This window comes from Sebastes fasciatus, chromosome 13, assembly GCF_043250625.1.
Source record: "Sebastes fasciatus isolate fSebFas1 chromosome 13, fSebFas1.pri, whole genome shotgun sequence".
Lineage (NCBI taxonomy): Eukaryota > Metazoa > Chordata > Actinopteri > Perciformes > Sebastidae > Sebastes > Sebastes fasciatus.
In genome coordinates this window covers 31,681,937-31,705,573 of record NC_133807.1, presented here as the reverse complement: position 1 = coordinate 31,705,573, position 23,637 = coordinate 31,681,937, and the positions used below count along the sequence as shown (strand labels likewise).

At 40.6% G+C, this 23,637-nt stretch overlaps 1 protein-coding gene across 12 annotated transcripts in view; it reads right to left on the bottom strand.

The window, feature by feature from the left end:
• Nucleotides 1–5,071: 5,071 nt before the first annotated feature.
• spag9a (sperm associated antigen 9a) overlaps nucleotides 5,072–23,637 on the bottom strand; it is a 38,400-nt gene continuing 19,834 nt past the window's right edge. For 6 of the 12 annotated variants that reach the window (XM_074656955.1, XM_074656956.1, XM_074656948.1 and 3 more), the window contains 21 exons: nucleotides 23,315–23,372; nucleotides 23,075–23,227; nucleotides 22,929–22,980; nucleotides 21,845–21,975; nucleotides 21,347–21,403; nucleotides 18,062–18,226; nucleotides 17,183–17,312; nucleotides 16,124–16,213; nucleotides 15,333–15,443; nucleotides 15,035–15,221; nucleotides 14,732–14,947; nucleotides 14,335–14,545; nucleotides 13,770–13,886; nucleotides 13,459–13,539; nucleotides 13,219–13,286; nucleotides 12,971–13,119; nucleotides 12,716–12,887; nucleotides 12,405–12,518; nucleotides 10,963–11,139; nucleotides 9,538–9,675; nucleotides 5,072–8,735 (listed from right to left, as the gene is read on the bottom strand). In XM_074656955.1, the coding sequence (XP_074513056.1) occupies nucleotides 8,617–8,735; nucleotides 9,538–9,675; nucleotides 10,963–11,139; nucleotides 12,405–12,518; nucleotides 12,716–12,887; nucleotides 12,971–13,119; nucleotides 13,219–13,286; nucleotides 13,459–13,539; nucleotides 13,770–13,886; nucleotides 14,335–14,545; nucleotides 14,732–14,947; nucleotides 15,035–15,221; nucleotides 15,333–15,443; nucleotides 16,124–16,213; nucleotides 17,183–17,312; nucleotides 18,062–18,226; nucleotides 21,347–21,403; nucleotides 21,845–21,975; nucleotides 22,929–22,980; nucleotides 23,075–23,227; nucleotides 23,315–23,372 (2,696 nt within the window). In that variant the 3' untranslated portion in view covers nucleotides 5,072–8,616. The remainder of the gene's footprint in view (nucleotides 8,736–9,537; nucleotides 9,676–10,962; nucleotides 11,140–12,404; nucleotides 12,519–12,715; nucleotides 12,888–12,970; nucleotides 13,120–13,218; nucleotides 13,287–13,458; nucleotides 13,540–13,769; nucleotides 13,887–14,334; nucleotides 14,546–14,731; nucleotides 14,948–15,034; nucleotides 15,222–15,332; nucleotides 15,444–16,123; nucleotides 16,214–17,182; nucleotides 17,313–18,061; nucleotides 18,227–21,346; nucleotides 21,404–21,844; nucleotides 21,976–22,928; nucleotides 22,981–23,074; nucleotides 23,228–23,314; nucleotides 23,373–23,637) is intronic. The other 6 variants (XM_074656950.1, XM_074656954.1, XM_074656957.1 and 3 more) reach the window with 4 other exon arrangements.

Sequence of the window (23,637 nt, the reverse complement as noted above, 5' to 3'; positions counted from 1 at the left end):
TCCTTTTGCTGTCATCCAGCCCCTCTTCACCACTAGCTAAGAAGCCAACAAGACTCTAATTTTGAAGCGTCTCCTAAATAAATCAACACACCGCTCCACCGCTATGTTGACATACCACAGGCATCCTCATGAAAGCTTCCATAAGGATGCATTACATGGTGTTATGAAGCTGTTAAACAGAATAGAAAGTGTCTTGTTCTCTTCCTTTCTTCCTTGATATCACAGCGTGATCACATTATTGATCTGGCAGCCTGTTTTGCACGTCACTGCTGTGTACCAGAACAGCAAAAAACACAAGCACGCTTCATCAAACGAAGGAAGAACACAAAAGGGAGCTCCTAGCTTCAAGTGAAGAACGGATTTGCTGGAATCACGATAACTAACAGAGAGCAAAGCGGCTGGCCGATTAGACTGTTGTCAGGCTATTAAATAGGCGTTATCAGTTGCTATAAGCCCCATAGATGTGGGTCAGTAGGGGCCTACTACACCCACTAGTAGGATTTATCTTCTATTCACATGGTAGATCATTGAAAGAAGGTATAAAAGAACACGACAGCGACCTCTAGCGACCGTAGTATCTATGACGGGAAGCAGAAGTCAGGCGCTGTAGTATAGACACTGTTAAACTCCATATGGGGGTGGAGATTGGGGACGATGGATGGGACACAAAACACAGGACTTTGACCCAGGAGACCGTAGTTTGCATCCCGTGTGAGTTATTATTTTCTTTAATTTTTATTATATTTATTTGTATAGTTATTTTAACACAAAACATGTTTCTTCCTAAACTTAACTTAGTGTTTATTGTTGCCTAAACCTAAAGAAGTTGTAGTTTTGTCGCCTAAACCTAAAGAAGTTGTAGTTTTATTGCCTAAACCTAAAGAAGTTGTAGTTTTATTGTCTAAACCTAAAGAAGTTGTAGTTTTGTTGCCTAAACCTAAAGAAGTTGTAGTTTTATTGCCTAAACCTAAAGAAGTTGTAGTTTTGTTGCCTAAACCTAAAGAAGTTGTAGTTTTATTGCCTAAACTTAAAGAAGTTGTAGTTTTGTTGCCTAAACCTAAAGAAGTTGTAGTTTTGTTGCCTAAACCTAAATAAGTTGTAGTTTTATTGCCTAAACCTAAAGAAGTTGTAGTTTTGTCGCCTAAACCTAAAGAAGTTGTAGTTTTATTGCCTAAACTTAAAGAAGTTGTAGTTTTATTGCCTAAACCTAAAGAAGTTGTAGTTTTATTGCCTAAACCTAAAGAAGTTGTAGTTTTATTGCCTAAACCTAAAGAAGTTGTAGTTTTATTGCCTAAACTTAAAGAAGTTGTAGTTTTATTGCCTAAACCTAAAGAAGTTGTAGTTTTATTGCCTAAACTTAAAGAAGTTGTAGTTTTATTTCCTAAACCTAAAGAAGTTGTAGTTTTATTGCCTAAACCTAAAGAAGTTGTAGTTTTGCTGCCTAAACTTAAAGAAGTTGTAGTTTTATTGCCCACATCTATGATGCTTATAGCGACTGATAACACTAATTCAATGGCCTGGTAACAGTCGAATGGGGTGAATCGTCTTTCATAAGATTTGACCTTTGACGGGGGATTGACTTGCAGTGAAGCAGAGAAGGACAGAGAGACACAGAGAAGGCACCAGGAGATGGTATGTAACAGTTGAACTCTGCCTCCACATATTGGGTTTCTTTTACTGCCATCTACGTATATCCCAGCAAAGCTCCACACTAAACAGTGAGCCTAGTGAGCGCAACACAGCAACCTAAACCTCCCGTTCTTTCCCTGCTGGATGAAGGTAAATCATCCATCAGAGTTGAAATCCCTCTGTCTTCTAAACTGTGGGATTCTGTCTTTGAATCAGAGGAAAGCAACATCGGCCTTGCAGCTCCTGTTCAAAACGAACATCTGTAAGTGAAAGTACATTTTGTCCCCATCCGCTGGATACAGCTCTGACACAGGAAGTTGGGCTCAGTTCCTCTTTTCCAGCATCCCTGCTATAATGCAGCACAATCCTGGCCATGTTACAGTCTCAAGAATCCCCCGTCTGGGCTACAACACACTCCCGTGACGTCAGACAGCTCTTTGTATGTGTGTGTGCAGGCCTCGCCGTCAGCCCCCGCATGGCTTACGACAACGAGTAGGAGGAGGAGGAGTGGATGATGTGGGACGGAGGGACAAAAGAGAGAGAGAGACGGAGGTGGGAGGTGGGCTTTACGCTGTGATGTAATTTCATGGAAACTGTTATGTGCAGTGATGCTGCATCCTACAGAAACACTGAGCAGCACGTCCTCCTACTGGCTGAGGAAAAGATCACATGAACACAACACCAATGTTTGGGTTGCCACCTTAAATTTAGCAGCAGTGTTTCCTCATCCTGAGCATCAACGTGCTTGTTGTTCTTTGAGCAAATGATATAAGCTATACTGGAGCCTGAGGATATAATTTGAACATATAGTTATACAAATTCTCCGATGTTCTCCGACCTAAAAGCCAAAGTTTGCATGAGCTGGAAGCAGGATGATGGAAAAATAAAGCTGGGTCTTCAATGAAGCCTCTGACATTATACAAAAAGCATCATATCTTTAATTACCAAAGATGAAAGTCATATTTGAATGTGACCACTGTGGGACTGAGAGGACACCTCAGCCTATTTTGGAAAATAGACATAGAGCACCATCTGGTGGCAATAAGGTTAAATTATTTATGGTTTTAAAATTGTAAGCATTAAATTGTCACTCTTTGGTTGGTAAACTTGAATATCTAAATTGAGTATTTGTCATTTTGACCTTGTTAATGGATGCAGTAAGTAATGGGAGGTATTTCAGTTACTGCATCATAGAAATATTTCTGCAGACGAGCACCTGAGATACAGTAAAGTGATGTATGCATGTAGTTACAGACGCTGCAGTGAATAAAGCATCATGATTACATGTCATCAGCGTACTGTAGGATTATATTTTTTGTCAATTAAAGGACCTTAAAACTTGGCTTCAGATCTTCAAGTATTTATTTATAATATTTAATATTCCGAATTAAATAGGCAACAACCAAAGTTGCAAAAAACGTCTTTTAAAGAGTTTAAAGAGGACCTATTATGCTTTTGTGCTTTTTCCCTTTCCTCTAGTTTGTTATATACGCCAAAGGGAGTTACCCTCCCCCACGGAAACACTGCTCCTGAACTGCCTGAAATGCCTCGCTTCAAGTCCCTCCTTTTCTTCCGTAACGTGGTGATGTCACCAAGTAACACATTTGTTATATATATATATATATATATATTTTGTATTGAACAAAGGTTTTATCTAATCTTTTATACTGTATGTTATGTGTGATTGCACCATCAATGTGACCATTAACCAAGAAGTCCTAAACATTGAGTATTTTATCTTTTTTTTTGGAGGATGCAATGTTTTCAAATGGAAAGTGCTTTTAGTTTTGTATGATGCAATATGCATTCTCTGTACAGCTGTCTGAATTTTAACACTTACCATATAACTCTTCTATGGATTTTCCTGCACAGGGGACTGCTGATGAAATGCAGCTATGCAGCTTACTCCGGGACATTCAATGACCAAACAAATAAATAAATAGATAAGGGTGAAAAGAGGCGCTGCGCACAGCCGGTATGACAAAAGTGTGTTTTGAATATTAAAGCATGTAAACATGTTCTAGTACAGCTATTCTCAATCAATGGAGTGGGCCTCGGAGCGCCATCCAGGGGGCCGCGGAGGTACTTCAAATGGTTATATTAATATCTTCTAAATCTGACAGCCGCTATTCTGTCTTTCAGAGGTTGTAGCGGGCTCAGTTTTAAAGCTATAGTTAAGATACTGGTATCATGTGAAACTAGAAAACCTAAGAAATCCATTAATAACCATGTCTGCTAGCTTGTCGGGAAAAGCTTGAAAATAACGCTCCAAAGTTACGCAAAATTTTGGTAAAGAAAAACTGGCATTGCCATTTTTCAAAGGGCTCCCTTGACCTCTGACCTCAATATATGTGAATGAAAATGGGTTCTATGCGTACCCACGAGTCTCCCCTTTACAGACATAACGTTCTCGGATGCAGTGACACAAAATGGAATGTTTTTTAACTAAAAAGTGATGTTGGAGACAACCCTGCTCTAGTAGACTCCACAGCGTGTGGTGAGGAGATATGACCCTGAATACTTTGGATTCATAATGGCAGGCAGTGATGGTTGAGGATAAACTGAATATGTATGTGGGTCATTACACCTGACGGTGGCATAACACATGTTTATAGCCCAGTTTGTCATTTATTTGCGAAGGTTGTCCTCGGAAATTAGAAGTGGGCCTCAAGATACAAAAGGTTGAGAACTCCTCTAGTGGAAACCTACACTCACCGGCCACTTTATTAGGCACACCAGTCCAATTGCTTGTTAACACAAATAGCTAATCAGCCAATCACATGGCAGCAACTCAATGCATTACGTCATCTAGAGGTGGTGAAGAAAGGGGATTTAAGTGACTTTGAACGTGGCATGGTTGTTGGTGCCAGACGGGCTGGTCTGAGTATTAAACTGCTGATCTACTGGGATTTTCACGCACAACCATCTCTAGGGTTTACAGAGAATGGTCCCAACAAGAGAACAGATCCAGTGAGCGGCAGTTGTGTGGACGAAAATGCCTTGTTGATGTCAGAGGTCAGAGGAGAATGGGCAGAGTGGTTGGAGATGATAGAAAGGCAACAGTAACTCAAATAACCACTCGTTACAACCAAGGTATGCAGAATACCATCTCTGAACGCACAACACGTCCAACCTTGAAGCAGATGAAGACCACCCGGTACTAGCAAGGTGTACCTAATAAAGTGGCCGGTGAGTGTATATCCTCTTTAATACTCACATGACATCATCTTTTCCCAGTGGTGCCCCGCCCACTTCAAACCTGTGAAAATAGCACTGAAAAGAACAAACAACCAAAACTGTTCCAATGTTGTCAGAACATATTGAGTTCATGTAGGACCTCATTACTCACAGCAACAAGCTGAGTGAGAGAAACAGGCATCCAGATCCTTTAAATGCCACATCTTTCAGCGGGACAATGAGACACATGAAAAACAGAAACGTCTCCATGAAACTGAGTTTAATAAGATTGTTAAAAATAAGGCTATAATGTTGTTTTAGCAAACACTGACCAGGAGGAACCACCGACCAGAGGAGCCCAGAGCAACAGGTAAATGTGACCAGTCTCTGGGGTATTACAGATGGACACACAGTGAGCACACATACACACACACAATGACAAATGTGCGTTCAAACTCCTACATGTACACATACTGTACACACACATCAACACGCACACACACACACATAGACATCCACCCCACCCAAAACGGTGGCAATAAACAGAGATTTAGCTGAAAACATAGCAGTCCTCTTTAAAAAAAACATGCATAGCTTAGTACATGAATGTGTTGTTCATAAACCATTGTTGTTATTACTGTTTGCACACTTTGATCACATGGTTTGTCAAAAATTCCATAACATGATAACATTAATTCCTTTTATTTGATCATTATTAACAATCACGTAAACTCATCGGACTATTTTGTTGACAATAGCCTCCCCTTTATATTTTTGTAGAAAGTTACATTCTGAACCGCGATAGGCTCGATAACAAAGGAAATAAATACTGGAATGGCAAAAACATAGTAGAAAGTTACTATTTTGAAATGGACTGATGACCAATCTTGGCCCAACTTTTCAGATATAAAAACAAATTAAAAACACCTGCTTAATGTTGGTATCCTGCTAGTCATCAAGATATTCAATAAAAGTGTCTCACGCATGAATACAAAAACAAACAACGCCCCAAAAAAAACAAAAAAAAAGACAATAATTGCCTACCTGGCCTCCAAATGTATTTGTAACTACAAAACAAGAAATAATGAAGCCATCAGGAAAGACTCCCTTTAGTGCCGTGTGCACGTCCGTTAGAAGGTGCCACACAAAAAATGTTATTTTAAGTCAGATTCAAGCTTCTCAACAAGACGACGCCCTGAAAACACACATGTATACCCTCAAAATTATTAGACTCACGACACGTTTTAAGTTGGAAAAGGAAGGAAAATAATGAAATAGTCAGTTTCACGGTGCTTCTTCTTTCGTCCTTTGGTTACCGGGGCGACGCCTCGCTACAAATATCTCTACATTTTGTTCCATTCACACCACATAGTCAGCCGATTAGACTGTTGTCAGGCTATTAAATAGGCGTTAACAGTCACCATAAGCACCATCGATGTGTAGGTTTTATCATCTATTCACATGGTAGATCGCCGAAAGAAGGTATAAAAGAACACGACAGTGATCTCTAGCGGCCGTAGTAATTATGACAGGAGCTGATGTGGCAGTCAGGCGCTGTAGTATAGACAGAGTTAAACTCAGGGGTGATGGATGGGACACAAAACACAGGGTTTTCACCAAGGAGACCTGAGTTTGCATCTCATGTTAAACCAACAATGTGTAGCTGTCTTTGTGGTCGTAGTTATTTTAATCCAAAACACAATGCTTTTCCTTAAACGTAACTGTGTTTTTTGCCTAAACCTAAAGAAGTTGAAGTTTTATTGCCAAACCTAACTGTTTTTTTTCTTTTTACTAAACCTAAAGAAGTTGTAGTTTTGTTGCCTAAACCTAAAGAAGTTGTAGTTTTGTTGCCCAAACCTAAAGAAGTTGTAGTTTTATTGCCTAAACCCAAAGAAGTTGTAGTTTTATTGCCTAAACCTAACTCGTTATTTTTACTAAACCTAAAGAAGTTGTAGATTTGTTGCCCAAACCTAAAGAAGTTGTAGTGTTATTGCCTAAACCCAAAGAAGTTGTAGTTTTATTGCCTAAACCCAAAGAAGTTGTAGTTTTATTGCCTAAACCCAAAGAAGTTGTAGTTTTATTGCCTAAACCTAACTCGTTATTTTTACTAAACCTAAAGAAGTTGTAGATTTGTTGCCCAAACCTAAAGAAGTTGTAGTGTTATTGCCTAAACCCAAAGAAGTTGTAGTTTTATTGCCTAAACCCAAAGAAGTTGTAGTTTTATTGCCTAAACCCAAAGAAGTTGTAGTTTTATTGCCTAAACCTAACTCGTTATTTTTACTAAACCTACTGAAGTTGTAGTTTTATTGTCTAAACCTAAAGAAGTTGTAGTTTTGTTGCCTAAACCTAAAAAAGTTGCAGTTTTATTGCCTAAACCTAACTGTTTTTTTTTTTTTACAAAACCTAATGAAGTTGTAGTTTTGTTGCCTAAACCTAAAGGAGTCTTTTTGTTTGTATTCAAAACGTATGTGTTGAACGTAATGTTAGAACGTGTTGCTTTTTAAGTTTCATTTTCACTTTTAAAACGTAGTAGGCATAGTAGGCCCCTAATGACCCACATCTATGGTGCTTATAACGACTGACAACGCCTCTTTAATGGCTTGATAACAGTCGGGGCGACATACTAGTCATGTGTACGTCACTACACTACGGGTGTTCTTCCAAACTTCAAGCGACTAACATCTAACATTTTAAAGTGCCAATGAGCTGAAGCAAACAGGAAGCACTGAGCTGATGGCACAGGCAGATTTTCCTCAGACGATGGTTTAGCTTTAAAACGTCCGAGCAGGCTCACACTCACACACACACACACACACACACACACACACACACACACACACACACACACACACACACACACACACACACACACACACACACACACACACACACACACACACACACACACACACACACACACACACACACTTGGACGAGGAGACAGGATTTCCCCATGCAGGCTAACGCTAACCTACAGTACAGTAAGCTGGTTCTTCTATTCAGTAGCCGAGACATTATTCATGTCGCAAAAACATAAACCTGTGGCAAACAGGGCTCGGTGTCATTCAATAATATTTGTGTTTTATACAACTTTTGCTGAATAAAAGCACATTTAATTTACCACTGGTACGTGCAAGCTGTTTTTCTAAAAACCAGACCATATGGGAGAGTGATTAGCCTCAGATAACACGCTCAAAGAATTGAACCTTTTTGAAATTTGGACTAGTAGGGAACATATTTTGAGACCCAGCCCGAATGGGTAAGATACTGCTCAGTGAATGCACACACACACCTGACGCTCACACATGTACAGCCATGTGGTTTACAAATGTAAAAGTCTTATGCGTGTTTAATATAAAATATACTTCAGTTCAACTTTCTGCTCCCTTTTTTTAATGACTTACTTCTTCAAGTGCTTTTCCCTTTTTATCTTTCACGTCCACTAAACCACCAACAACTTCCACACATTACCTGATCAAACTGTGCCCACAACCTTAGTTACGTTGCCCTTTTTCCCAGCGTGCAACCAGCTTTTCCAACATGCAACCCAGCGGAAAGGGGAACACTTGGACCCTGGACGTATTCTTTAAGTTAACATAATCCTTACCTAATTCAAAATTCATAAAGAATAAACTGTACAAAACATGGACTAAAAATAATTGTTGTTTTTTTACAAAGTAGTCAACTATTCAGGCATTAAGAACAATCAGTAATATCAAATTAAAAACTTGGAGGAGGACATGCGGGGGGGTTTGGTGGGTGGCCCACGAGTTGGACGAGACAGTCTGTGATTTTTTTTTTCTTTTGTTTTCAATCATGAGAGGTCGTGACCTGCCAGACGACGAGGTGGCTCTGCTCGGCCTTGGTAGGCGGTGACTGCTGGCTGGCTGTTGGCTCTGATAAACCGTCCAACTCACCGCCTTCATCACCTGAGGAGGAGGACGATGAGTCAAAACAAACAGCGTACCAGGTGTGGAGACCGTGGAGACATCGGGCACCAGTTTAAACAACTTCTCTATACGATATTCAGAGCATTAATATAACAGCAAACAACTACCTGCTGATGTGAAGATATAGAGGAGTAATGTCTACCTGAGCAGAGAATGAAGTCACTCTCCCTCTGTATGGGAGCTTCTCTGTGTTTTGTTTACGTAGCCAGACCGGCTGCGCATGCTTTTAGTGTTCGTGCATGTGAGCGTGCCCCACTAGCTCGCTCACGGCCGCCGCTCTGCAATGCTCTGCACTGCTCTGCACTGCTCTGCAATGCTCTGCACTGCTCTGCACTGCTCTGCACTGCTCTCATACGGCGCTTACAGCTGATAACGCCACTGATAATGACGACATTGTCGCATAAGCGTAGCGCTCTTAGCACCGTTAGCGCTCTTAGCGTCGTCGGCTCAGCATGTTGAGAGCCGTGTGGAGGCAATTGACCTTTTCATTGTGTTGCTAAGGCAACAACTTTGGTCCAAGTTTACTTCCTGTCAGCTACTGCATTAACAAACATTGCAACAGGAAATGCAAAGGCGCCCATTTAGAATGTTTATGTTGTCAAGTTTGAATAGGTTTAAAGATATGCTCTGAATTTCAAATTAGTATAGTAAACATATAAACACAATATTTTGCATTTCACTACAGGGAAAAATAAATGCTACTTGTTGGCTCCACCTAAGGTAAAACACTTTGTAATACATCTGTGTTTTGTTAAAGGTGCCAGTGGTGTGACATACTCACCCATTCTGAAGTCGATGTAGCCTTCACCTCCACTCATGACTAGGTGGGTTTTGGGCTCAGAGTTTGCTGAGTCAGAGGATTCAGATGGAGGGTCATCAGAGCCTGAATCTGCGCTGCCTGGAGGGGGCATCGCCTGACCTGAGGCAAAAAGTCAAACGGCCGAGTCTCAACATTTTTTTTTTCAAATTCTGCTGCAGGAGGGCTGACTAAAACCAAAAGGAGAGCACACATTACGCCTATTTTAAAGTCTTTACACTGGTTACCTGTAAGTTTTCGTTTTGATTTTAAAATTCTTTTATTAATTTATAAGGCACTACATGACCTTGCACCAGACTACCTTCAGAAATGCCCCTCCGATCCTCCGGTTCTTCTCTTTTAGTTGTTCCACAAAGCAGAAAAAAAATATTTGGTGATGCTGCTTTCAGCGGCTGGAACAACCTTCCAGAGGACCTAAAACCCCATTTATTTAGTCTGGCTTTAATGTAGTGTTTTATAATTTTATGTTTTTTATTGTTACACTTATTTTATTTATCATCATCATTATAGTGTTTTTTTTACTCCATTTTATTTAATCAACATTTTATTGCTGATCATTATTATCTCTTTTATTCTATTTTATTAAAATTGTATTATTTTAATACAATCTGCTTATTTTGTGTAGTTTCATACTTTTTATTTATTTATTTTTATTTCCTGGTATTTTATTTATCTTTTATTATCTTAAATACCCATCTCTTATTGCTTTCTTATTCAGTGAACTTTTATCTTAGTTGTTTTGGTGTGCATTAGTCTCTAAATCCATTTTTAACACTATATTTTTGTCAATCTTCTCAATTGCATTTGACTTGTTTGAAAGGTGCTCTATAAATAAAGTTTGATTGATTGATTTATTTTCGATCAAAACAAAATCACAAAATTGTGCATAATAATGCATAAATGCTGGGCTGCAACTAACAATTGTCTTCATTATCAATAAATATGCAGATTATTTTCTTGAATAATTGTTTAGTCTATGAAATGTCAAAAAGTAGTAAAAAAAAAAACACTCGCCAAGGTCTTTAAATGTCTTGTTTTGTCTGACCAACAGTACAAAACTCAAATATATTGTATTTAAAACAATATAAAACGCAGGAAATGGTCACATTTGAAACGTTGCAACCGACGCATCTTTGGCTTTGTTTTGCTTGAAAAATGACAAAACAATTAATTATTAAAATAGTTTCTGATAATTTTTTTTTTTTTTTAAATATATTATTGCAGCTCTACATAAATGCCACAAATATATATGGTGGCACTGCCTATTGGTTTGTGATAGCTTATACATTTGACCCATACACGTGGCTGGCTATCTTCATTGGTTAATGGTTATTAATGTGGCAGCATTTGTCACCGTTTCTGCCACTTGATTCTAAAGCTGTGGCTTACCTGGCACGGTGACAAAAAACTTGACGGCATCTCGATGTCCGTGGAAACACAGCTGGGCGTGGGCCATGGAGCAGTATGGCACAAAGCTGCCCTGCACGGAGCCGTCTGAACCGTCATCACCGTAAACCCGGACAGCGCTGCCGGGCCGATTTGGCACTATTCCGGTTGTCTTGTTGGCTGCAGAATCAGAAAGACATTAATATAAAAGCTATTGACGTCACAATATGCATATCATCTGGGTTCTGCACCAGAAGGCCGGCGGCGGGCGAAGGGAGCTCTGCGAAAGACAAAAAGGTGAGACGATCACATCTCAGTCTCCGACAAAAGGTTGAGAGAAAGAACTGTATCAAAGATCATCAGTGTTAACGGCTCACTGAGCCACAAGACAAAGCAGGTTATGAGCAGAGGCGGCCTTCAGTCTTTCAGACAGACAGCAGAGAGGTCTGTGAGTTCATGTCTGTTTGCTCTCATTGTTGTTGAAAGCATAAACAAAGTGAGACACACATGCAAAAGGAGAGATCGATGCTTCGGACCACCGATTAGGAGAGAAGTTAGAAGTTAAACAAAAAGAGGACCTACAGTAGCTCTGCAACACTTTCTCACATATTCACACTCACATGTCAGGAGCAAGGTCAAGATGGAAAACAAGAAGCGAGTGATGCACAGAATAGAAAAAAAGGAAGAATATGGAGACGTGCGAGCTACACAGTGACACAGTGAGACCTGTATCCATGGCAACCCGGTTGTCTTTTATTCAACGAGTAGCGTCTGGTTGGAAACAATTGCTGCATTGTCTGAAGGTGCTTTGAGAGAAATCTAGGACGTAAATACACAGCGAGATGCAGAGAGGATGTCTGGCAGCCAGGATTTAAAGAGAGGTTAAAAAGGTTTGGTTTGAACATCATGCCAAAGTGAGCATTTATTTTAAAGGAATAGTTCCTCATTCGGGGAAATATGCATATTTGCTTTCTTGTTAAGAGTTTATATGGTATATATCGAGTTTATTTAATCCGTACACATACTAAAGCGTAACAAAACAACAAGTTGTGGTTTTACAGGGGTGGGGGTTATGTGCCGGACTACTTCTTTGTTGGGCGCAGTGACTTCCTGGAGTCTCTGCTGGTTCAGAAAGCTTCATATATATCATAAAGATATAAAGACTGGTCCTAATCTTCTCATCTAACTCGGTGAGAAAGTGTATTTTTTTCTAAAATGTGACTTATTTCTTTAAGCCACACACAATTCATTCATGAAAATGATGGGTTTTGTTTCAAAACATCCAAGAAAAACATAATTTGGAAGAGCAAAGTCCAGTCAGAAATGTGCTTTTCAGTAAAAACACGTTCCTATATGAACACTTATGCTGTTACACAGCCTCATGAAAACAAAAGGGAATGTCAGGAGACTGTTGTACTGTATGGGAGGGGGGGTGTGTGCGATACCTTCAGACAGCGGGATGGAGATGATGACGCCGTTTCCTGTCCCCACCCAGAGTCGGCTGCAGGACACCACCAGAGCCGTGATTCTCACAAAGGAGAAGCCCAGTTTACCGGTACCTGCAACACACACAACACACACTTGTTTGATGTTTTCAATCCATGTGCAAAAGATCAGGAGGAGTTCAGGATCTACCTGAAATATACAGATGCTGCACTCAAAATAACTCAAAACAACAAAACAATGGTCAGATGACCGTCAGAAGAGATTTCTGAGAGAAATGACTAGTCGGTAGTTCAGAGAAGAGGACGGTTACCCAGCATCTTGCTGACGTAGGGCTCGATGTCCACATCTTGGAGGTGCTGGTAGGTGTGGGCGTGAAACAAGCGTAGAGTTGAATCCAGTCGGATGGACACCCAGATACCGTCTCCGACCCAGGCCAGCTGCCGCACCTGACTCTCCTTGCGAGGGTGAGCGTCGAACGACTTCTGCTCAGACACGACAGATTGAGATGATGCGACTTTAGAATCTTGTATGGTTATGCAATAACTAAATATAGTGACAGCTGTACCTCTATCCTCATGGCCTTTGGCTGGATGACGTAGATCTTGTTCCTGTAGCCGCACCACACCTTGTCATGGACGACTGTCATACAGCGGATAGAGTGGTGAGGCCGGCCCAGGTCCAACAGGTGGTAGTTGGTTAAATCCCACTGACCGTCTGTTCGGGAGAAACAAACAGACTTGAGAAACGATGATCTTTGTGGCATAAGACGGCCATTAGAGGTTTTTGCAAAAAAGCGCTAACACACAGACTCACCGATGCTTCTGTGGAAAATTGCTAAAGTCCCATCAGCCAACGCTACCAGCACTCTCCCTTTAACGTGCCTGGAACAAGAGATGAACACACTCTCTTTACACATTTATTCCTGTAGGTATAAATCTATATTTGGTGTGTGCGTGTGTGTGTGTGTGTGTGTGTGTGTGTGTGTGTGTGTGTGTGTGTGTGTGTGTGTGTGTGTGTGTCCGTGAATAACGACACAACAGACTTTGTACTCACACTATGCTGAGGATGGAGTCTTTCAGCTTGATGGCGTGGAGACACTTCCTCCATCGAGCCACAGACGAGTGCACGTACAGACTAGAGAGACAGAAACAGAGAGAAGAAGGAAGGCTGGTCAGAGTGCAGCACTGTCTCATGATGAGTGGATCAATTAGCTCATAATGAAAGTTGTGTGATAAAATAAACGGACAAAAACAATCATTATTGGATTGGTTTGATCTTTACATAATAAAAAAAGGACAGTAAATGCTCATGCCAGCTCTTATAGTTTGCTGCTGCTGCCCTCTAGTGGCTGTCGCCCTGCTCACCATCCATTCTGAGCTCCGAGCCACATGGTGGGGTGAGCGCTGCTCATCCTCAGGACCTCCCCGTCAGATGGGTCCGAGTCTTCTGGGAAGAGAGCCTCGCCATCGTGTCCGCAGCCCCTGGATCACAGGAGGTAGAAGATTTACAGCTTTTTCCAAATACACCCTTCGTACAAAACACACTGATAAGTGCATTAAATATAATTAATATATCAATGGTTTTCTTATTTTGTAAGGCCTTCCAGGGAAAGAAACACTACACATACTTGTTTAGTTTGTTTAACAGTTGACTATCCACGGTTTCTATGGTTCAGACACATCGGCTCTTTTTAGAAGCTAAAATGTTGATATGTTGAAAAAGAAAAACTTTGTTTTATGTATTAGGTGTAGTCTGAAGTTATGTCAAACAGCATTATTAGGCTATCTTGGCTCAATTGTTGATCCCATAGATATCCAGGAATTGAGCAAAACTAAGCCAGTAAACTAAGAAGCGGTGAAGGAGCACCTTCCTCCAAGCTTTGTTAGTCTCAGACTCTGAAAAGCCCGGATCTAGAGCACCACTGCTCACCTCTGTGCGTCAGCAGAAGGGGAGTCGGTGGGTCCGACCCCCAGCGGGTCGGTGAACACGTGCTCCGTGTACATTCCTGGCTGGTTTTGATCCGCTCCCTGGTCCTCCTCTCCTTCTTCGCCCACGCCGGCGTTAGCCTCCGTTGCTTCTGTCGCCTCTTCCGCCGTAGGGACGCCGTCTTCTGCTGGACTGGTCTCTCTGGACAGCTCGACTGTGGGCATCGAGGAGAGTTAATGAGAGGGTGAATGAACGATACAGGAAGGTTTGGGTGGATAACCGGTATGATAAAGATACAGCCTAGTGGTTGTTGTAGTTAGATGTAGCTAGTGAACCCCGCTGTGTTTGATGCTAGCAGTAAAACAAATAAAACATTGTATTCAGCAGAGAACTACTGCACCTGAGCTCGAGATGCCGCTGTGCTCAGCCGGCTGGTCGGTGATGCCTGCGCCGGCCGTCTGGGGGACGGCGGTGGTCCCCTCTGCTGCCATGGCGCCATCGCTGCCCGCTGAGCCCACGCTGGCCACGCTGCCGGCCAGAGACACCCCGTCACCTTGGCCAGCCTCCGGGTCTTGGGGTACCTCCTCACCTGCCAAATAATCAGTCTCCAACACACCTGTAAAAACAAAACCTGTCAAAACTCAGTGCTGATTGAGTAGAAAAGAACTTATGCAGTCATGGAGGACAAAAGCAAAGAACCGACCTGGAACGCTGGCTATGCAGACGACGTGGGTGTTGCAGGCGTAGAAGCTGTCGAGCAGGTCCGAGGGCTGACTGGCGTCCAGCACCATGACCTTGGTAGAGGAGTGGGTGCTGGTGCACACCCACACCCTGCTGGACGTCTCGTCCTGAACGACCAGCTCCTTCTCCGGCTCCCCTTTCTCCTGATCCTTACGGACAAACACTAAATCAGCAAACAGCCTCCACAGAATTTAAACCAAAGTTTGAAACCAAACGTTCTGGATTTACAGAGTGAGATACCTCCTCCTTGGATCACTTACCTTACTCTCTTGCTCCAACTGGTCCAGGCTACTCTGAGAACCCTTCGTCTGCTTCGTGACCTCCGGTAGTGTCCTCCCCCCAGACAGGTTGACCCCTGCAGCGCACCACAGCTGAGCGAACACAGAGAAACTTTAAAGAAATGTACAACAAGGCACACGGTATGCTGCTTTTGTCTAGTTCAGGGGTCAGCGACCTTTACTATGAAAAGAGACATTTTAGGCAAAAAAAAAATAATCTGTCTGGAGCCGCAAAACATGTGATCATTGTGATGAAGGTAACACAGTTTATAGTCTAAGTATATAGTATATAAGTCTGATGCAGTGAGGGCCAAAGGGACAATGTACTACGGAGTATTAGGGCCACACTGAGGGAAAACACATCTGAGATTTACACAATAAAGTCAGAATATTATGAGAAAAAAAAGTTGTAATATTACAAGAAAAAAGTCATAACTTTACAAGAAAAAAAGTCGGAATATTACGAGAATAAAGTCATAACTTTACGAGAAAAAAAATAAATAACACGTAAAATTACTACTTCGTAATATTATGAATTTATTCTCATAATATTATGACTTTATTCTCGAAATCTCCGATTTATTTTTTTTCCTCAATGTGGCCCTGATACTCGTCGTACCGTCGTGCCATAGACCTACAATAATGATAAATAAAAATGAAAATGTAAACAAAGAACAGTTTTTTAAAAACCACAGGGAGCCACTGGAGAGGGCTAAAGAGCTGCAGGTTGCTGACCCCTGGTCTAAGTGTTATCTGGTTGTTGACTCACGTACCTTCATAGAAGCATCTTTCTGATCCAGAGGTCTCAAGTATACTGGCACAGGTAAGTTCATTTTATTCTCCACCTGTCCACCATTTGCCACCTGTCGGGGTAGAACCAACACATGCAAAGGACACAGGCTTTTAAAACAGATGTACTGTACACCCACATTTAGACAAAAAAGCAACATAATCAATACATCTGTCCGTAACTATGTATTCTGCACGCAGCTACCATCTGCAGGAGTGATAGGGTCGACAGAAAACATCTTGGAGTTGTGAAAAATCCTTCGGAAGGCCGACATCAATTTAAATTGGCCGTTGCAAAACATGGAAATTGCCCCTGCTAGCAAAGCTACTGGGCATATGCTTGATTTCAATGCTTAATGTGCTGCTTTGTGTGACAAATTATGTGTTTTTAATTAACATGTTTTACAGATACTAGGTTAAAAAAAATAACCATCCATTTCTATTTCTTCTTCAGCTCTTATATATTTGACTTTAGTCTGTATCTAACTGTGAAGCAGGAGAATTGAAGGGGAGAGACGTGAAGCGTGAGCTGAGCTCGGTCTCTGAATCATAACTCAATATAACTGAAATCTAAACACACAGACATCATACACATGGTTTTTAGATTCAGCATGACTCACACTTCCTAACATCGGGAATTATGAGTCACTTCCTTGTTTGCAATTGTCTCGATTTTGTCGTCTGAGGGCGGTCCCACAGTGGAAGACTTTGAAAACACCCATGTGCACCTACAGTATGTCTGTGTGCAATGCATAAGTAAATAAGTAAGTAAATTACATTTTCTTCAATGAACATGAACAGAGAGCTCATAAAGGCACAGAAGAAAGAAATGAGTAAATGAAACTGCATTCTGTCACTGGTACCTCGATGTAATCTACTGAGGTTGAGCTCCATCTGCTGGACAATCTAAATAAATGTTGTCTTTACAAGAGCGAGGCAAAGTTAACTGAACCAAACCAAAAACACACAGTCTGGATCATTATCACTGAGCTACAGCCATATGTCCTCCTACTCCTCCCTCTATTCAATCCTTCATCTCCTACCTTGTATTTGCTGGGCAGGCTCCAGCCGTGTGCAGTGACTCGTCCATCCTCCTTCTGCATGTGGGCCTTCACCTGTCTGTACTGGGCTCGCTTCTGCTCTTTACGCGACGGCGAGCTGCACTGATCCTTCCTACAAGACGAGCAAAGAGAGAGAAACGTCATCAGCTTAAATATACGTTATATATACATGCACATTACAGCAGGATGTTTACTGACTTAACTCAACTGTGCAGTGATTTGTGCAATAACTGTGCAATACCCTGGCATTAATACTGAATTTATACTTTACATTTCAATAAATATTATTATTTAATTCATATCTATACTATAATTACACACTTAACAGATCCCACTTCTCAGCATTATGTATTTATTTATTTGCACTCTGGTTATAGGTTATATATTGTATGTCTTTAATGCACATAACATATTCTCATTTGTATTATTTACTTATATTACTCTACATATATTGCGTTATATATTGTAGCATTATGTACATAATTTATATGTTACTTACTCTCTTTAATTCTATATTCTTATATTTCTTTATGTTTTTATAAGAGCAACTGTAACGTCCCAATTTCCCCCTCAGGGGATCAATAAAGTATTTCTGATTCTGAAAATAATATTCCCTCATAAATCTTGGGAATGAGTCACGATGGACATCAAACCCAAATTGCTCGCAATGCAATGTTTATTGTATTCTAGGAAAATAATTAAAATTGAATTATTAAATGTAATCATTGATAATAGGCATATGTTTCTAGGGTTTTTGGGATTTGTATCAATATCCGTTTAACATTTTGAGCCTTTTTCTGAATTTCCCTCAACACGTCCACCTCGATAAAACACACCAAGTCACTCGGCTACGTTACTCACTCTTCATTGAGGAAGTCGAAGGTCTTGGACTTCTCCGTGGGGAACTGGGAGAAGGTGCTGCTCCTCTTCACCATGCCGCCGGGGGCGTTGTACTTGATGTTGGACTGGGACTCCACCTTCTTCATAGTGGGGGAACTGGCGGAGGAGCTAAACAGTCTGCTGAAGCTGCAGGTGGCAAAGTTACAGAAAGCCAAGAGGAGAAACAGAGCAGACAGGAGAGAGCAGGGAAAAAGCAAGGTAAGGAAGGGGGGTCACCAACCAACCAAAACAACCAAGGAACGGACACCCACATTCACGTAAAGCATGCTGGGAGTCGTGGAACAGCTGACTGTGGATGTATTGAACATCAACACTTTTTAAGCACTAAACAAATTGTGTCTTTAGCACCAAGCATCTAAGTGTCAAGTTAGATGGTTTTACACTTACTGTATGTATAGGTCAGGGGTCAGCAACCTTTACTATCAAACAATCTGTCTGGAGCCGCAAAACATGTGATCATTGTGATGAAGGTAACACAGTTTATAGTCTAAGTATATAGTATATAAGTCTAATGCAGTGAGGGCCAAAGAGACAATGTACTACGAAGTATTAGGGCCACATTGAGGGAAAAAACATCTGAGATTTCCAGAATAAAGTCAGAATATTACGAGAAAAAAATGAAATAGCACGTAAAATTTGTACTTTATAATATTATGACTTTATTCTGGAAATCTCAGATTGATTTTCTTTCCTCAATGTGGCCCTAATACTCCGTCATACCGTCGTACCATAGACCTACAACAATGATAAATAAAAATGAAAATGTAAACAAAAAAACAGTTATTGATTTCCACTAATGTTTTTAAAAGCTCCACAGGGAGCCACTGGAGAGGAGCTAAAGAGCCGCATGTGGCTCCGGAGCCGCAGGTTGCTGACCCCTGGTTTAGGTTAACCATTTAGCAAATGTAAATAAAAGGTAGAATAAACAGATTAAAAACTTCACAGTTCCAGAAAGGCAAATTAAATATCTTAATGTCTAATTCATTATTTCAAAATAATGTTCCAATCATACTCAACTACACAATGCAGAAAAAAGATGGGGAAAACATTGTTAGAATATATAAACATATTGAGTTAAATTCACAGCAGACTGAACACTGATTTATGAGTTATCATGTCCCACCGCTGACTGGAGGTATTAGCTTATGCATGTTTGTCAATATTTTCTTGATATGTACTTAAATAAGCCGTATAAAACAAAGAGAACATATCTACTAAATCTATTATAATAAAAGATTAGGGCTGTTCTCGACCAAAGAAATTACTTTTTGTCGACTATTCGATCAGTCGATTTAATCAACTGATCTGTAAATCTGAGTTTCTCCACAAAGAATCACACAAAAGCACCACTTTAAATCTGCTGTTTACCAGAGATGTGCTCATAAGTTAGATAGAGTTAGAAATAAGTCATTCAGCACAACAAAAAAAAGCATAAAAAACGAGTAACTGACTAAAGAAATCTTAGTCGGCGAAGACCAAAAGGACCGATTAGTCGACTAATGGACTAAGAGGGGACAGTCCTAAAAGAGAAAGCATCCTGATCTGTAGGTATAACCTCACTTAAGACAGAACATGTACATGTATTTAGGCTGCGGGGGGGAACTCGGTCCCTCTTTAGCTCCTTTAAGCAAACAGAGTTGGAAAACATAAAAAACGGCACACAGCAGGCAGGAGACAGGAGACAAGGAGACAAGGAGTCAAGGAGAGTTCATGTCTGAGCAGTTAGTGATAACAACATTTGATGCACTGCACGGAGAGAGAGAGAGAGAGAGTAAAGAGTGATGGATAAAGACACATCAGAGTTTGGATCCGTTTGTAATGGAGGAGCAGTTCTGTGTCAACGGAGGGAAAGAGAGAGAGGTTTGGCTGGGTGGAGGTTTATTAAACCATCTTTACCTAATGCTGCCAATTCAACCGCACATCCCAGGAGAAGAGGAGAAAACATGTATTTGAATAGTTGAGAGAAAACGTCACAGGAGGAGTTGACCTCTACAGAGAGCATAAGTCCCGCCCCTTCAGGTGGAACCCAGGGGACCTTATCTCAGAACAAATATGAACATCAGTCAACGGAGACAAATATTCTTTTGATCCTGTTTGAATCACACAGAGGATGTTTGTCCATTTAAGTCAAGAAAGTCTCAGTTTGTCGTAGTATCATTTAGTTTAGTGTGAAACCGCTCAGCGAACTACATCTCTCGTCTCGGACAGTATATGTCACCAATGCTGGCGAGCTCGCTAACGTATTTATGTTCCACGCACAAATGCAGGGGTCAGAAACCTGCGGCTCTTCAGCTCCTCTCCAGTGGCTCCCTGTGGATCTTTAAAACAATTAGTGGAAATGAATAACTGTTTTTTGATACGTTTCAATTTTTATTTATCATTGTTGTAGGTCTATGGTACGACGGAGTATTAGGGCCACATTGAGGGAAAAAAATAAATCTGAGATTTCGAGAATAAAGTCATAAAATTATAAAGTAGTAATTTAACGTGTTATTTAATTTTTTTTTTCGTAAAGTTATGACTTTTTTCTCATAATATTCTGACTTTATTGTGTAAATCTCAGATGTTTTTTCCCTCAATGTGGCCCTAATACTCCGTAGTACATTGTCTCTTTGGCCCTCACTGCATTAGACTTATATACTATATACTTAGACTATAAACTGTGTTACCTTCATCACAATGATCACATGTTTTGCAGCTCCAGACAGATTTCTTTTTTTTCTCTTTTGCCTAAAATGTCTCTTTTGATAGTAAAGGTTGCCGACCCCTGGTCTAATGAACCGTTATCGGACCTGATGTGTTTTATCCAGAGACTCCTGGTCTTTTTATCAGCCGGGAAGAGAAAGAAGGATCAGATAGTTGTTGCTGTGTGTGAGTTCATCCCAGTAGGAAACACATCGTAGCTTCAGAGAGAGAGACGTCACTTACACACTTCTGTGTGTCGTCTTTCTAATGACGTATTTTCAGTCTGATACTTCAACAGTTTTACAACAAACTGAGACTTTCTCGACTTGCAAAATTGTCTTTTAAATTGACAAACATCATCTGTGTGATTCATGGAGGAATTCAAACTACAAAAAAATATTTGTCTCTCTCCGTTGACTACCATTCATATGTTTTTCCGAAAATAAGGTCCAATGGTGATCCACCGGAAGGGGCGGGACTTAGGCTCTCTATAGGCTGTTCAAATCAACGCCCTGACAAAGGTAGTTAAAAAAAGAACGGAACAGTAAATTGAGGACTTACAACTGCCAGATGCTGGATTTCTTCTTCTCTGTGAGTGTTGGGTTTTCTCTCGAGGCCCTAAAGACGACAAGATGACATCATGTTACCTGTTGTCAGTTTGAAGACACACACGGGTTGAGGATGTCCTTCTGCCTTTTACACATAAAGATGAAATCCCTTGTTTAGTTGTTATGTCATTAATGTATTCCGTCTGTTTTGTGGAAGTCGTTTCGACAGCAGCAACACCATCTAACTCATAAAAATATCATGTTACACGGTCATTGCGTCGTTTTAAACAGTGATGTTTTCACCGGTGGGTAAAGTTATAGGTTTCAGCTTTAAGTTAAGAAAACAATCACAGAACAATCAGACACTGGGATTAAGTTAGTATGAGTTAGACTTTACCACTGTCTGGTACGATTAGTGACAACCAATAAGACACTCCAATAATAACCTTGATGTAAACAATAATGTGATTACGTATGTACATGTGTACGTTTGCAGCCGTTTGTTCTGTACCTGATCATCTCTGTCCACCGCACGGCTTCCTGCAGCTCCATCAGTCTCTCTTTGTACTGGTTCCTCTCCATCAGCACTCTGGCCATTTCCACTCTGGTGAAGCGCTTCCTCTGGGCCGTAGGTACGTCGCTCTGTGGTAGCACACGATCAAACCCACACGTGACCACGCAGAAATACATTTATCATTATGGGAATGAGCTACACCTCGACAGAAACAGGGCAGACATGTTGTATGCTGTATTAGGGATGTCACCGAGAAGAGGAACCGATTTAGTCGATGCCAAAATCCTGAAAACGTGACAATACTCGTTTTTTCTACAGTACCACAGGTACCGGGGGGGCTCGAGACTAACGGCGTCTAAAATCCGGACACGCTGATAATGCTACAGACCCAAGTTAACATTAGCTGTTAGCAGCCGGTGGGCAGCACAGCAACAGCTAATTGTTAACGGAGGCTGCATTGAGTTTCATTATGATGCGTTCAAGCTCTATTCAGATTCAGCTCTATTCTAAAAAAAAATTGTATTAGGCGAAGGTGAATTCTTATCTTGATGAGTTCAAATGTAAAATGTAGTTTTTGGCGAGAACTTGAATAACTACAGTTGTTTAAAGATGTTTTCACAGCAATATAAAATAGATAATAGAGAGGGGATTATGACTTGTTTAACATCCTATCACTAGCTCTAAACAGATTATAACATATAATTAAAACTACTAAAGCCAAGATTTATTTTTTTAATCAAAGCAAATATTTAAATAAAAATACAATCATTAATTTCCTAATCATTTGAATTGTGTGTTTTTATGTAAATAACCACTAGAGATGACAATAGCAAAGTAAAAGGATAACATATAGAATTTTTGACGGTTGTAATTTAGCACAACATGGAAGAGAAAGCTCTGTTTATATACTGGAAATGTGAAACTGCAATAAAATATTTTGTCCCTAAAAATCTATGGATAATGGTGATCTCAATATTGATCAAAACAATCATTTTGGCCATAATCGTGCAGCCCTACTTTATGTTTATATTAGACATACAGTATGTCTATAGCATCAGACGTTGTTGTGCAAAATACTCACATCTTCGTCTTCTTTAGTTTTGTGTTTCACTTCCTCCATCTCCACTCGCACTCTGCAAAATATACATAGGATAGAAATGTAATTTAATAATGTTTTATTATTACAACGAACATGATACCTGCTACCTGCTGTGACTCTCGACCTACTTTTTGAGTTCCTCCTCCATCTCTCTGGCCTTGTCCTCCAGCTTGGTCTTGGCCTGCAGCACAGCCTCCATCTCTCCCTGCAGCATCTCCTTCTCACAGGTCAACTCGTCCACCTTCAATATCAAGTCTTTATTCACCACGTTCAGAGCGTTCCTGGACACACGGGGAACATTTGAGTTAAATACTGTCGGATTTAAGAAGATATCACATCATCAACGTCATGACACATTATGAACTTACTTTGTCTCGAGCAGCTGTGAATTCTCCTGAATGAGATTTTCAACTTCCCGGCCCATTCCTGAACAGAGTCGATGATGAAATTAGAGTTTTATTACATTAAAAAAAGCAGTTTGACAACAAGCCGGAGCGGTGACTACTGTACATAAGCACTACAGATTAAGATGCAGTACTCTAGATTATTCTTACGGGGGTAAAATCAAACAAAGGCACTACGTACAGTAGGATGTGAAATATCTCAGAGTGAGATATTTGTCGCTATAGGTTTCACATTACAAGAAACTAGCACAAAACACACAAACCCACGGCACACGTCACATGACGGA